Below are 15,719 nucleotides of genomic sequence, written 5' to 3'. Positions count from 1 at the left end.
CATTTCTTCACTTCTCTGCATTTCACTCATCACAGCTGAGTCCTACTGGATAGAGATTGCTGCAAGCTGCCAGGTGACTGAGAACCCACAGCAATGCTAGTCTTTGTGCTGCCTACCTCCAAATCTCTCTATCCCAACTGGGACAGAGCTGACATTTAAATGTAGCTCACTCCAGCACCAGACTTGATCTCTGCAGAGGCAGTTGGTATGGAGACTGACACCACTGCTGACAACCCCACAATTAACTGACTGTATACAACAGTTCCCCCATATTGGTGTCTCCATAGGGAACCCCTGCCCTCATCCAGAAAGCTGTGTGCGTGTGGGAAGAGCGATGCTCATTATGACTTTATTGACAGTGAGAAGAAAGCCTTGCGCCTGTCAGTGGCATAAAGGAGGAAAATGGCAACTTCCAACCCCAGCACAGTCGATTCCTCTGCTGTCAGCTCTCCCTGGAAATTCCTAGCAACACTTTGCAGACCCAAAGATTACCTGGATTCATAACCTCCCCCCCCCTCCAAAAAAAAGAAAACAAAAAAAAACCAAAAACCACATTCTCATTAGGACTGATTACTGGCTCTCTTTGAGTTCAGGGTATTTATAACAACCAATGCACTGTGTGTTTGTTAGAAGTGCTACCAGAAATCATCTAGCTCCTGATTTCATTACATCTTTATTTGGTATATCAGCATACCTGTGATGAGCAAATAATTCAGGTGGTATTCAGTTCCTTACACACCTCATTGTCCAAGCAACACTTCTGATTTTGATGACAAGACATGATGCTGCACATATTCTTTCCCCTTGATAATAAATGTGTGCATGTTGTCTAAAACATATGCAAATGTCCTGCATCCAGTTATTGTTAGAATTGCAAATTTAGGCTCTTAAAATTGGAAATGCCAAAATTAGTACTTTTTACCCCATCTCATCAAGAGCTTTCATTCCCAGCACTCCATTCCCATCTCCTTCTCTGATTTGCACTCTAGTCTTGCCAACTTCTCCCAGTCATTTCTGCTCCATATTTGGCCCCAAATCCCAGATCCTTTTCTCTTTTCCACTACGTTCCAGCTCTAGTTTCCCCTACCTGGTTGTCCCAGTCAGTTGCTGTCAGTCCTAGATCTATTTCTTCTTGGTCTTGCACTCACTTTGTTTTAAAGTTTGGTACCTTGTGATAATCCCAGTCATGGCAGCTCGTAGTATCAGTTCAGGTAGAAAAATTGTTCTGTGAAGTGTTACCAGTGCAGGTAAGATTTTGATCCTGATGCTCTAAAGAGTTTCTGGTAGTAAAGTCAAACTGCAGCTTCTTAGTGGCAGTTTGAGTAAATTTTTCTAGAGAATGCAGACAAATATTCGAGTTTCCCTTTGCGGTTGAGGATACTAGAAATTTTCCTTTTTTATGGAAAAAAAAAATTTAATTTAGATCAGTCTTAGATAGGGGAAATGTTTCAGGCACACGACATGCATGCACACACAAGCATGAAACCAGTCTGAGGCAGACGAAAAGCAAGGAAAATTGTTGTTAAGTTGTTAAATTGATGGTAAGGCATAAGCAACTTAAAATGGGGATTATAAAGAGAACTACCAGACAACCTTATTAATAACCATTAATACCAGCCTGGCCTATAATACATCCAAAGGTATGTTAAAAGAGCTCTAAGTCTGCAAAATCAAGAAGAGAGTATTCAAGATGTGCGGTTGTTCAAGTTGCCGGTATAATATTAACTTAGGATATGGCCATTAATTACAAGCTTGTACAGGTTTTTTCCAACAAATCTTTGCCTCATTTGATGTTTGTGGTGTGGTTTTTTGAATAAACAGCTGTTTAATGTTTGATTTTTCCTCATCATTTATTTTATGGATCCATTCATAATTTCTGCTTTCTGCAGTCAAGCCTTGATATGAATGCTAGGTAGGATTTTCATCGTAGTATCCTAGGTTTACAAATACTAATTATACTGTTTTCATATTATGTTTGCCACATTGATCTGGTTATCTACATTTAAATGAGGATACATGATTCTGCAAAATGAAACTCAAAATTATCAACCAGTTTTGAGTGTGCGGTTGGATGCTCTGGGGCCTTATATCTCAGAATACTCAGTGCTTGATAACAGTCCTTTATTTGGAGAGGAGAGTGCCTACCAACCGCAGTGCTGCTCCACACACTTACGAAGATGGTAAATCAAACTTGGGATGTATTGCACTGTGATTTTGAAAACTGGGAAACCTGCAACTCATAATTACCTGTGACTGTCTCAGTTTAAGGCACTTGTTAATTTTATTTCTGTGGCAGGGGCAGAGAGAGAGTTTGATTCTCCAGTATGTCGACCAGCTACCTCTATACAAGCTTGTCCTTTGTGACACTAAACTTCCCTCACATTGGCACAGACTTTCCAGCTTCAGCCACAAGTAAAACAGAGGCGCTGGGGACAGCAGCACATCCACCACCCCACCCTGACTTATCTGCAGAGTACAGGATTCTTCATAGTAGCTAGAACGGGGCTACGTTTTGGATTTGTGCTGGAAACAGTTTTGATAATACAGGGATATTTTCATTATTGCTGAGCAGTGCTTACACAGAGTCAAGACCTTTTAATACAGGAGTGTGTTTCATTTTTTCAAAACAGATATCTTAAAGGTTTCAAGTCTTAATAATTTGAACTTATATATTAGTTAATTAACTGATTTGCAGATTCCCCAAAATATAATTGCGCTTGAGGAGTAAACAGCTGTAAGATGGCTGAGGGCTAGATACTGAGTTTTCTCATATAAAGCTAAAGACTGAGTTGAAGTTTTAACAGCAAAATAGCACTCAGCCTTAACTATAGTTGCTACCTTAATTACAGCCTTACCTAGAGCTACTGTCTTCACTGCAGCCTTAACTACTCACTGCTACTGAAATAATTTTTTCAGTCTCTCCCTGTCTTACTTTCCTGTGTGATCTGTGGCTGTCACTTTCCCCATTCAGGATGCTCTAATGTATGTCCTTCTCCTGGAGAATTCCCTTTATCTGTTTTGCTACTCCTCTGGTGTTCCCCTTCATCTCAGCCCTTTGCTGCCCAGAATGGGGGGAAAGCACAGGCAGCTTTCTGTGCTAGTGGGTAACTTCTGTCTCTGAAAGCCAGCTTGGGGATGTTGATTAACAGGGGAGGAAGAAGGGACTCTAGCATCCAAGCAACAGCAAAACCAGTTAGACATGGGAGGACTTCAGTGTGCCTGTACACCTCCTGTATCAAGATAACTTCATGCATAAGAAAAACAGAGAGAAGAAGACTTCATGTTCCTCCCTCTCTGCAGAAACTTTGTCTCCAGCTGTGAGGCCTAAAGAAAGGCACTCAAAGAAGTTTTTCTTCTTCCCCAAGTAGTACCATCTTAAGGCACGGAAGAAAAGGACCCAGGCTTGGACACTCATCTTTGGTGGGACCAGGAACTCATCAGGCAGCATAACACGTGATTTGCCACACTGTAGAGTAGGATCACACAGCTTTGCCTCTGCTTCTTAATGAACTAACTGCTTCACTGGAAAAGCAGTTACAGTATTTTCCAGATAATCCATACATGGACAGTCGATTTGTTTGTGCACAGTGCAGGTCTCTTACCTACGTAATGAGGTTACAGGCACATCACATCTGCATGGCCCTGGTTGTCTCAGATCTACTGTAGCTGTTCTGTATCTTGATGTGCACAGACCAAGAACTACTTTTCTAATTTCTCAGATGAAATTCAGGATAGACACATCAAGGATATATACATTTCTTTCTGAATGCCTGACTTACCTGTCCAGAGCTGTCCTGGGTTTCACTATTGCACTCTGGCTTATTTCCTCTGGTTGAAATACCACATAAATGCTTTGCTAAGGTCCCCCAAGATCCTTAAGATTACTGTGTCCTAGAGTCATAGCTGTGAATGACCATTCAGAGAGCCCTATCTGCCCCAGGCAGACTAGCCTGGGAAAATCCACATCACCCTTGAAGTAAACACTGCCAACATTGGTGCTTTTTTTTTGCAGCAGTTCCCGCAGGCAACAATTGCTTCTTGATCTTGCTGAGCAATATACTTATTTGTTATCAGGGGCAGATTGTGGCTTTTGCTGCGCAGAGATGTAGCTGAACGATGAGGAGATGGCCTAGGGGAAGAGGCAGGGAATGTTGCTCTTGACACACATATATTGAATAATTAGTGATAAGAGCCAAAGAAATATTCATGACTCTGTAGAAAGATAAATAGATTTTTGATTGAAGTTGAGTTTTTTCTTTAAAGCAGTTGAAGTTTCTCTGTGATTGGCAGCATGGAAATGAGTTTTTTATGGATTCTGGCTGGCCAGAGGATCCCTTTTAAAGCTGTTAGCCAAGATACCTAGCTGGGGTGTGCTGGCAAGAATTCATAATGGCTGTGCCAGAAACCTGCGCTCTCTGGGCAGTTGCAGTGCAGCTGTTGAATGATCAAATCAATCCAACTTGTTCAAATAATTTATTATAGCATTTTCTCCACCCATTCTCCTAGATTTTAGCAGAATTTCAGTGGTGCCTTGTAAGACACCTAGCAGATTCCACTACACTCCAGCTGGTCTCAGGGAAGTAAATACTTTGGAATGCATTTGCTTGTGGGACACATAAATAGGTACATACTTATCTTGAGTTCTTTGCACACTTACATTCTTATTTTTAAGGATGTTAGCACAGGAAGCTGTCAAGGTGGTTTAATTGCTCAGCATCCACAATTAAGGGTTCTGAAATCTTTGTTGGAGTCATCATGTACAAGTGAAAACTGAGAAGCAGTCTGCAAATTGAGATACTGACTCTTCCAGTGCACCCCAGATAGTATGGTCACCCAAAAAGTATTGTGTTGAAGGATGATGATGAACTATACAGGGTACTGTGCAGGATTTGAGAGGTCTAACTTAAGTTTCTAGCTCACCCACAGACACCACCTATAGTAGCCATTTAATGTAACGAGTCTTTATCGCTCACCTTCTGTAGGAAAGGCAATGGTAGCGTCGTACCTGATGGAAGCTAAAATGCATGCAAGACTGAGAAACTCATACACACTAAGTGACAGGAGCTCAACAGTTACCTGGTTTATGTCTTCACTCCTTTGTAACCCCCGATATGTTTTCCGATAAACCTAACGCAACTCATTTGTATAGAATATGTTAGAACTGCTCTTTCTATGCTGAGGTTACTAAATTGTGTGAAAGCCCATGGTCTGATGTAATTCCTATACTCTTTTTGCTACCATGTTTTATTCCAAATTATAGTTGCATTTCTCCCTTCCCCACAGCTCCTATACTTTCACTGCTCTAAGCAGTCTGGCACTGGTGACAGTTGGCTATACTTGTCCAGTCCTGGGTTGCAGTCCCAATTCTGGTGCTACTCCTTAATCCTGATTTGTGATGGCCTGTACACTATACACTGTTTTTATAATACAAAAAAAAAGACACCACCACTAGTCAAGGATTCTCACAAGAATAATTTAACTTGTCTTCCAAAAGCTTGTAAAATCATGCATTAGTCCATTGACATGACTGTTTAGTGGTTAAGGCTTTGAGGTATTAAAATAAACTGGTGTAGAGTAGCTATTGGATTGCCAAAAAGAAGCAAATTTGCAGGGAACAATATAGTTTGGATGGCTGGGAACACATGCCTAACATTGGGCAATTCAGTGTCTCACCTCATTTTCTCTCCCACAGTGGCAAGCAATGTGCTGCAAGTGCCCCATATCAGCTGCCACTTAGTCAAGAAGCAACAACGTTATTAAAATTTCTGACTGCTGTAGCTTTATTTCAGTATTGTTGCTATCACGCTCTTTGTTACTATAGAAGCTTTTACCCTGCAGGGTTAAAGCCTCGTACAAATCCCAGTGAAATCAGTCATACAAACTTTCGTGAGGTTTGAACACTGTGGTGGAATTGCTCTTGTTTTAGTCAGAAGAGTAGACTCATAGTGAGGTTCTGGTCACCTTTTCAAACTGTGGCCAGCTGCAGCTTTTAAAAATGTTGAGTAACCATGTCCATACGGCTGCCAGTGACAGAGCTGCAAAGAGAGCGCAGCTGGTCTGTCCTCCCCACTAGGCACAAGTCCATTCTTTTTGGTCTCCCAAGGGCCAACTCTGGCCAGCTCTCCAGGGGACGTTCTGCTTTTCATTATCTGTTTTGACTCTTGAATCAAGGTTTATAAAATCCGGTCTAAATTAAGACACTTGGGATCACTACTGAGCAGATAGACCTGGTTAGAATACTTGTGTTAACCTCGTAAATAGTGGGGTGGGAGGGTATTAAATATTGTACTAAACTTCTGAACACCACCTTTCCTAAAATTTATGAGGGATCAACAGCATTTGTCTCTCCTTGCTTAAACTTTGCTGTCAAGGTAGCTGCAGTCCCAAGTGTACCCTAAGTTTATTATCGTGGTCTGCCAAAAGCTATGGTACCAAACCAGGGTGTTCCATGCCCATGGGATGATATTTTGCCATAAGATAAGTGTAGTGAGTATGGAAATTCAATTAACGGGCTGTCTCACTGGGCATTAATGTAGCATGCTAGCACAAAGCTAACCTCACTGTGCTTCTGTTTTGCTCATTACTTTGTAAGACAGGTATTGCCCAGCAATGATTGCATTTGTCACAAGAAACAAATGCACGGATGAAGACACGGACTCAGGGACTGCTGGGAGGTGTCAGTATAAACAATAGCATGATTTGCACACAGATCTCAGACAGTTTGCATCCCTTTTACTTGTCAAGTTACTTTAATGAAGGCTATAAAATAAATAGCCATGGTTATAATCTTTAGGAATTAAAATTATTACCTGGCAAGTTGAAGTAATTAACTATTCTCAGCCAGGAATCAAACTAGAGATATATGGGTAGAAGGATGCTAAAAGAATACATTAATTCACTAAATAATAGTACTACTGTCCATCCTTTTTAGTTTTTTAAAGAAAAAAAAAATTGCATGTTGAAATCATGTATCGGCAGCTTTTATGACCGCTGGAGTAATTGAGAGTAATCTTAGCAGAAGAGATGGTTTAGGGATGCGTGTGTTTGGTCTGAAAATATTGTTCTGTCTTTTTTCTTATAAAAGGCTGTCCAGTATCCTTCTTGTTAGATAAAAGGCCAAATGGGAGAGTGGGATTAGAGGGCTGGAATTCTAGTCACAGAATATGCCTGGTTATCTCTTCCTTCCTCACTTTTAAGAAATTCATAGTAGGGCCATCAAATTTTGAATTCTGCTAGTTCTTGACTGTTTTCTGAGTTTATTAGAAATGTATTCTCGTTGAGATAAGGAGAAAAGTGTTGGTTTTGCACACTTGGATTCTGTATAAGTGAGCCAACCATGACTCTGCTAAACAAAATGGAAATGCATGTAATCCATAAATACCAGGCTATTGCATGCTCATTTGACTGTATTTTGTGTTTCAGATCACCACATTATGCTTGCCCTGAAGTCATCCGGGTAAGTTAGTTAACATTACTGTGTATAAATGTATTATTTAAAGTGTCACTCGTTGCAAATACACAGATAGGCCCTCTGTGGAGGAAATCTGTCCAAGGCAGACAGCATTGGAAAGAACACAAGGAATGTAACTACAGTTTTGTTTGGCTCAGCCCCGAACCATATGAGGGAAATGATTGTATGTTATTCTCACAGTACCCTTCATGCCATGTGATCAGACAGAAATACAGAGGCCTCATTTAACTTGATATTTCCACCCAGGGGACGCAGTCCTCTACGCTTTCCTATCTCTGATGTAGCTGTCATTTCAGTCGAAGAACCAGGATTGGATGTCAGTGATGTTTGTTTCCGTTCAACAATACAAACTGTCCTTTCCCTCTACTGTCCCTTTGTCCTCTGAAAATAAATATCCAAGATTTCAGTGGCCAAGATTCCCCTCTTTTAAAGCATATCTTTAATGTAAAGCCAAGTAGGAACAGTACAGAAGAGGCTGCTCAGACAATACTATGAGTTCACAAATAATGTATCTGGTGACAAGCTCCCTGAAGAACCAGGGAAGAGAAAAATGCGCCTCTGACACTGTTTAAGTGCCAGGTCTAATTATTTGTGTGCTGTCAACTATTCCTGCCCTGCTCCCCACTTCTGAGCCTGCTCTTGTATATCCCGGATAAGACTGTAAACTGATGTTCATAAAAATTCAATTAATGGGCTGTGCCATGGCCTTCTAGTTGGGAAGGCCACTTTAGGAAGCAGATGACTGAATTGAAATGCAGGGTTTCCCATTCTCCCACTCATGTTTCTTCAAGGATAATTAATTCATTTACTAGTGAGCAGTCTTTTGAACTTCTGTGTCATTGCTACGCAGGGAGAAAAATATGATGGAAGGAAAGCAGACGTCTGGAGTTGTGGAGTCATTTTATTTGCATTGCTAGTGGTGAGTCATCTTCCTTGCGCTAATCTTGAAAAAGAAAAGAAAAATCCGAAAATGCTGCTGTATTTAATGGTGATTCTATTGACATCATGTACAGATGGGTTTTTTTAGTTGCCCTATTTTTGTATCTCTCAGTTGCATCCTTTCTTCTTATTTCTACATCAGTCCCAAAGGAAAAGCATGAGGAATATTTCACTTTTCCTTTGAAATGCTGCTGCCCTGCACAGGAGAGCACAGACAAGCATCAAAAACTTGTCTCCATAAATGCTCTTTGCTGTGTTGTGATATTGCAGCACATTTTTTGACTGGAAAGGATGTGCAGGGTTACAACTCCAGGATAGAGAGTGTCAAGTAAGTTGTCTTTCACAGGACCAAAATATGGCTGGGTTTGGGAAGTGGTTGTTTTTTCTGCTGTAGATATGTATGTGTTTCAGTAGGTATATGCATACATTAACAGTAGTGTTTTATGAAGAGAAGATTTGAGTGCACCAATTTTGTTTCCTGCAAGTTTTGAGCTACATTTTAATTTGATACACTTGGGAATATAAAACTGAGCCAGTAGTACAAAGTTTAAATTAGTTTCCATCTGGCTCAGTAATACTTCCTTTAGTATTCAGAATGTGGTATCTTGTAACTTATCCTTCTTTCGATCAAAGTTTTAGTTCTGTCTGGAATTTATTCTGATTTGCACTGGCAATGTAATACTCCTAAACATGAAACAATTGGATGTTCAGTTAAAGGCAGACAGGCTTAGCATTTATTATTGATTTCCATTGCATAATGTAGGAAAATACAGTTTATATTCATATAAGCATATCTCATGTGCAGATTGAATACTGTGTTTGAGAATAGATTTTATGTGCTTGTTAAGTTTTTTATATCTATAGTAGTTCAGATTATCATCTACAATTACAAAAATAACAAGCATGAAATCAAGTTTTTATATCCTTGATATACATTTACTGGTAAACCTAATTACTTCACTTAAATGTTTTATTTTGACAAAAGCACTTGTACAATGTACAATCGAGAGTTAAATTCTGCACATTATTTTTGTTTAAAATACTTGAAAAATTTAAAATATTTTTATTTTTAAAATATGCTCATAATTTTTTAATGTCCCAAATCAAAGTAGCTTTATGTAATCTCAGTATGATGCTTTAATTCGCCTTAACCATCTTACTCTTTTTTCTTTTTAGTCATTACAATTCACCGGTATTTTTTAAGTTTTAGATTTTTTTATCCTGATGTTGCAAGGGAATAATTTTAGCTATCTCACTAAATAGCACCTGGTAATCTGTTACTCCTGAACAGCTATTTTCATGGCTGATAAAGTAGAACTATATAATATAACTTAATATAACTTCTTGAACTAGAAAGAATAGAAGAGAGAATGTGTCAAGGTGGTTAGGATTTGTAGGAGTGGACTCTTCATTTTCAGGGGGATTCTCTGTCAAGATTTGGTGTCTCTGCTGCTGCATCTTCATCTGTTCATACATATATACATGAGCCTGCAAAATGATTGAAATAAGGCTATTATTGACAGAGAGTGCAGAGCTCTTCAGTTAATTATGTCAGGATGAACCCTACGAAAAATCTCAAGCTGTAATAGCAGGTGGTTGTAATAAAAGAGCTGTAGTTGTTACCTTCAGGAAATGCCACAAAGCGGCCTTGCTGACTTCATCATGGCTTAAATTGTGTTAGCCAAAGTACTGAACTATCAGAATTGATCTTCCTTTAAGTCTGAAACAGTTAGGAACAAAGTAGGTAGCTCAGGAGATTGGTTACAGAAGACAGGGAGGTTCTCTCTTCAAGGCCAGTTGAATGAACAAACAACAGTAAATAGTGCCCAGTAGCGGTTGCCATCAGGTGGGCTTTCTGAGGTTTCTGTAAAGGTAGCTGTTGGTCTCCATAAATCATAGACACAGGATTGCTTATACAGATGCACTACTCACTGTAGTAAGAGCAGTGCCAGATTGACAACTTAAAGCTTCATTATCACAGCAGCTGACAGCTTGCAGCTTCCCACAAACCATCCTGGAAATCAAGGAAGCTCAGCACCTACCAGAATTAGGTGGTGAAAGAAAGAAGTGAGAATATCTAGGAAGGTGCAGACTTGCTATAAAAGGGTATCAGCTTCAGTTGGTGGAGTTATCCGAAAGATTTCAACTTCTTTTTTTCCTTTGTGTCCTTTAGCAAGGATAGGTCTTTTGCTGCTTTTTATGGCTATTCAAAATGTAATTTCAGCTAAAAAAAAACTCAAGCCATTCATGTAAGTGAGCTACAGTAGGGAAGCAATAGGAACTGATGACCTGACCACAGCATGGGAATGGGATGGAGTACATTAAACAGGTAGAATGTCTGCTGCTTCCAAAGGCTAATGTTGGTTAGACTTTCTTTCAGCTGTGTCATTTCACTGCTCCGTCTGAAAGAGGATGTTCTTGACTGAAAGTCTCTCAAATGCTGTTCACCTCCTTTTCAATGTCTGCAATAAATGTGTCTCAGGAAGATTAAAAATAAGGAGACGATAAACATTGCTGCTGTGAAAGTATGCCCAGGAGGAACACCAGCAGATCAAAAGCTTGAACTGAATTTAAGTGAATCCATGCATCTTTGGTGAATTTGCCTGGAAAGGCAATTTCATATTTTGTATTATGTTTTATACTGGTAGTCATTTTCTAATTAAAGGTCTAATATAAAAAAAAACCTATGTCCTCAGTTTTATTTCCTATGTTGGAGAAAATACAGCAGCGCTATTAAATTTTTTATTTTCAATGGATAAAAAGGTTTTTCATTTATTATAATAATTCATTATGAGCTGACTTCCTCTTTTTCATTCTCTAACCATGTTTATCCTGACTTTTCTCCTTTTGCCCTCTCCAATTTGCTTTTGCTTGTCTCTCCCATCGACCGCTCTGTCACATCCCTGCAGGGTGCCCTGCCTTTTGACGACGACAACTTGCGGCAACTGTTGGAGAAGGTGAAACGTGGAGTGTTCCACATGCCACATTTTATCCCCCCGGACTGTCAGAACCTTTTGCGGGGGATGATTGAAGTGGATGCCTCGAAACGTCTCACGGTAAGAAAACATTTGCTGCAAGTCATGTGAGCAAGGCTTCATTTATCACCTTGTTGCAGTTACATTTGAATAACTAAGATAACTTGTTGATTTACTGCCACTCTTGTGTGCTTCCTCCTGAGCAAAGAGTGAGCGGAGTTGGCGGAATCTTTGGGAAGAGGTTAGTTACCTTCTCTTTCGAATCATGAGGGCAGATTACCTTTGAGTTTCTTCTCTGGCCTCGTAATTCTCCTTCATATGTAACAGTGTGGATTTTGAAGAAATCTCTCATAATGTCAGCACAGTGCTGCTGACCCATTAGCACATTTTGGAGTTCACCTGATTTGTCTGGCTCTCCTGACTGGTACAGCAGTTTGTCATGGATGTGATATAACTGTTTGTAGGCCAAAACTGTTAGGACTGTTATTTGAAGCTCTGCTATTAAACTGAGTGTGATTTTCTTACATTTCTGACAAAAGTGATGACTTCTTACTTCATGCACACAACCTGCATTGTATTCTATCCTGCATTTGCTCTGCATTATCCTCTGGCAGCCTTCAGAGCAAGTGTCTTCCAGTCTACTCTTTCATCTTGTGCCCTGTGGTCCTGAGAATGATTAGGCTCAGAGTGCTGAGCTCCTGGCATTCGGCACCGAGTCTTTGCATCTAGGATACATCCCATCACTACAACAGAGACTGCAAGGTTGAGCACTGTGTAGTGATTGTATCCTTCATTAGCACTGTGTTAATGTTTTTGGGAATTAAAAAAAATTAGCAATTAAAATCATTTTGGAAAGCAAGATTGCCTGCCTGTCTGTGGAGGCTTCTGCCTTTATGGGTACATTGCCCTTGTAAATCCTATTGTCAGGCTGTGGTGATGATTTTATACAGATTTACTAAGCTCACAGATTCTGAGTGGGAGTATGTATAAAGAAATGTAAATTTAAAACTCCTCCTGGTTCTTCAGTCTGCTAAAATATTTATAAATAAACTCTCAGATCACTACTTGGCCTCTCTGCTGAGATTGCTAACAACAGCACCAGTCATTGCCAGCTGTGATGGTGCTTTTGGGATGCAGACACCTGTCTGCTAAGAAGTGAACTGAAAGTCCCTTCACAGTTCTCTTTACAGTGTTACCTGACAGCTGCAGCTGGGTTTTTCTTTCATTCATTACAAAACCAGATCATACTCTATTTTGGTGGCATAGGTGAAAAATTCCTCATGCTATTGCTAGTATCCCTACTTTTGCAAACCCAGTAGCCATCACATTTGCAGTACATAAGTAGCACTGATTGAAAAAAAAAAAAAAAACCAGCAAAAATATTAGACACTTTAAAAGGCCTTTTAAAAACAGATTTTTAAAGAAAGAAATAATATTTTTCCAAGTATTCCATGGAATGAACACTGCAGAGGTTAGGGCTATACCCTGAAACATAAGACAGCTCTTCTTCTTGATCAAGAAAGTCACCAAGTCCTTCTCTAGCTCAGTTTCCTTTCCACAATGTAAACATAACAGGTTTTCTGTTGTTCTTTTTTCTCTCCAAAATCTTAGTGGTGGTGGTTTGAGTATGCCAGGGAGCAGATCATCAGATGTTAGATCTTATTCTTCAAATTGTTCTGGCTAAGTTTTTCCATAGAGCATAGTCTCTAAATGTTTTGAATTGTGCAATACAGCAGAGAATGTGTGCGTGTAAGAGAGAAAACAGTGAAGGTAAATCAAGGTCCCACGGTGACATCATCCCCCTTTTCTTGACCAGAATTAAGCTCTTACTTCCTTAAGGAGGAAAAAAAAAAACCAGATCAGATAGTTATTGACAAGCAGTGACTAGTGAATTGTGAATAAGAACTTGAAATAAAACATATCCAAAAGCAGAGAGGAGGGAGGAAAAAATCTTTGTGGTTAGCTGCAATTTTATTTTCATTATTTTAGGATTGCTTGGTTTGCTGTCCCTGCTGCTGTCACACTTCCACGTTGTTAGCATGCCAGTTGCTTAGATTGCCAGGCAGAAGGGAGCTCTTTGTTTACTGCAGAGGAGCTGGGAATATACAGTTCATTTTGAGGAGAGATCTGAATTCTATTTTAGCTGTGTCCTATGAAGAAGGGTATAAATATGGGTTTATTTGGAAGCCTCTAGTCCTAGAAAATATCTCACTTGAATCAAGTTGGTATTTATACAAAGATCTGAGCGAAATTGTTGCTTGGGTACAATAAGTACAGATGTAGCTGTTACCATTACAGATCATTTGCTCAATATCTCACTGGTGAATTCAGCAGAAAAATACAGTGAAATGTAAGGTCACTAGAATTTTTTTCTTTAATTTTTCCCTTCCCCTCTCTGCTTTGTTCCTTTTTTTTTTTAAAATTTGTATCTCTTTTCCTTTTCATCCAACTGCATTTCCCTCCCTGCAGTAACTGCCATTTCACAGCACACCCACACCTTCCCCAGTCCATCTGTTAAAAAGATCAACAAAAACAGAACTAGCATTCACGTTTAACTGTCATCATTCGGCTTCAGTGTTAAAGCTTAAGAGGATTAATGGAGAGGAGAATTATTGTTGTTGGCCCTTTCCTGCCTTAAGAAGTAGGCATTATCTTTCTTTGTATATGATTCATTTATGGAAAGAAGAATTCATTATGTCTTAGAGGAATATTGTTCACGCTCACCATGTATTACATAGCCTCAAGTATGGTTAGTGGGATGTTTAAAATAAAAGAATCTATGTTTTTGTTTCAATAGACTGCAAAAGTTGATCCTAGCTGCTGGTCATGATATTTCTGACCACCCATATTAATGAAAGCTTAAATCAAAGAAAGAATGAGTACTAAGGTGGTCAGCATTGGAGAGAGCCTGCCTGAATAGCACAGCCTAAAGTCTACACAGAGGATGTCTAAGTCTAAGAAAGGTTGTACTGATTGTCTGCATATTCATTAGAGGTAATTACTAGGGAGAGAAGCATTATTTAAAATAAAGGAAGATACTGGCACGAAAACAAATTTATGTCAAATGGCCTGACATGAAAGTAGGCTAGAAATTAGAAGAAGCATTTTAGCCGTATTAGTGGGGTTCTGGGACAGCTTTCTAGTAAAAGTAGTGTCAGGAGGGAAAAGGGAACTAGTTTTAAGTTTGAGAAGGTTTATGGAAGAGAATGAGTGCTCTTGGTGCCTACAGTACTACAGGATGAGATTTGTTTTAGTTATGTGCTCTTTGGAAAGTGAAAGTTTTTTCCTTGGAGGTTCCAAATGATTCAGCATCTGTACAGCAGAGAACTACAACTCCTGTAGTGGAATCCATTTCCATTCTCAGCTGATATTTTCTTCTACAGCAACACGAAGGCAAAGAGGGGAGAGTAAGGAGCTTTTGGTCCACTTTCCTTTTAAAAATGGATGAGCATTATAGAAACTTTGTCTGTAGAGCAAGGTGGATCAGAGCAGATATTGCAGAATAAGCTAGTCTGATAAAGCTGTTATTGTTCCAATGTTGACATTTTATTCCAGAGTACAATGACTTATCTTTGATGTTGGGTGTCCACATAGTCTGAAATACTTGTCCCTGAATATTATCCAACTTAAATTGCACACATTTTCAGGATCTCCTCTCTGCTCTCTGTCTGATTTTGTTTTTTCTTGGGTCTAATGTTGGGCCACAGCATCTAAAGAGTGTTAAAAAAATGAGCAAGGGAAAACTCACCTGATTTCTTCTTCATTCTTCTAGAAGGTCTTATGGTAAGGTGCCTATCACATCATTTAAATTATCTCACTTCACCACCTGTAGAATGGAGGTAATTGTCCAGTTGATGTATTTAGGCTGTAAGCTTTTGGCTGCCAGGGGCCTGTTCATGCACCGTGCACATAGCAAAGTGATACTTTGCCCTTGTCAAGGTCCCTGGAGGCTGCTGTAGTACGGCTGCTACTACTGACACAAATAATGGTTCTACCAGCGCTGTTTGCACTGCCAGCTTGAATCCTTTGGTCAGGACAAGTCTCTATCTTGACATTATACAGTAGGTTTAAAGCTCAGACTAGGAGATCTTCTGAATGAAAAAGATTTGTCTGCGATTTAGTGCGCATATGGGTTTGAGACTATTCCCCTTCTGGACAGGGAAGGTTGAAATTTGATATGAGTTCACGCCCAGAAGCCCTCATCCATATCCACAGACTTTGAGAAAGTTTTTCTTCAGGTCAGAACTTTCCAGCTTGGCAATCGCTCTGCTGAGATCAGTGCTGAGGATGTAGACAGCGCTGTCTTGTTTTCCATCTGCCTGTCTGTCTCCATC

At 39.7% G+C, this 15,719-nt stretch overlaps 1 protein-coding gene across 10 annotated transcripts in view; it reads left to right on the top strand.

Annotated features, from left to right (window-relative positions):
• BRSK2 (BR serine/threonine kinase 2) overlaps positions 1-15,719 on the top strand; it is a 331,752-nt gene that overhangs the window by 250,974 nt on the left and 65,059 nt on the right. For all 10 annotated transcript variants that reach the window (XM_086749316.1, XM_086749315.1, XM_086749314.1 and 7 more), the window contains exons 6-8: positions 7,423-7,456; positions 8,322-8,390; positions 11,320-11,466. In XM_086749316.1, coding sequence (XP_086605442.1) covers positions 7,423-7,456; positions 8,322-8,390; positions 11,320-11,466 — 250 coding nt within the window. The remainder of the gene's footprint in view (positions 1-7,422; positions 7,457-8,321; positions 8,391-11,319; positions 11,467-15,719) is intronic.

This window comes from Chlamydotis macqueenii, chromosome 5 (genome assembly GCF_036417535.1).
Source record: "Chlamydotis macqueenii isolate bChlMac1 chromosome 5, bChlMac1.mat, whole genome shotgun sequence".
NCBI lineage: Eukaryota > Metazoa > Chordata > Aves > Otidiformes > Otididae > Chlamydotis > Chlamydotis macqueenii.
The sequence above is the reverse complement of the archived record's forward strand: the minus strand, read 5'-3'. Positions and strand labels throughout refer to the sequence as shown.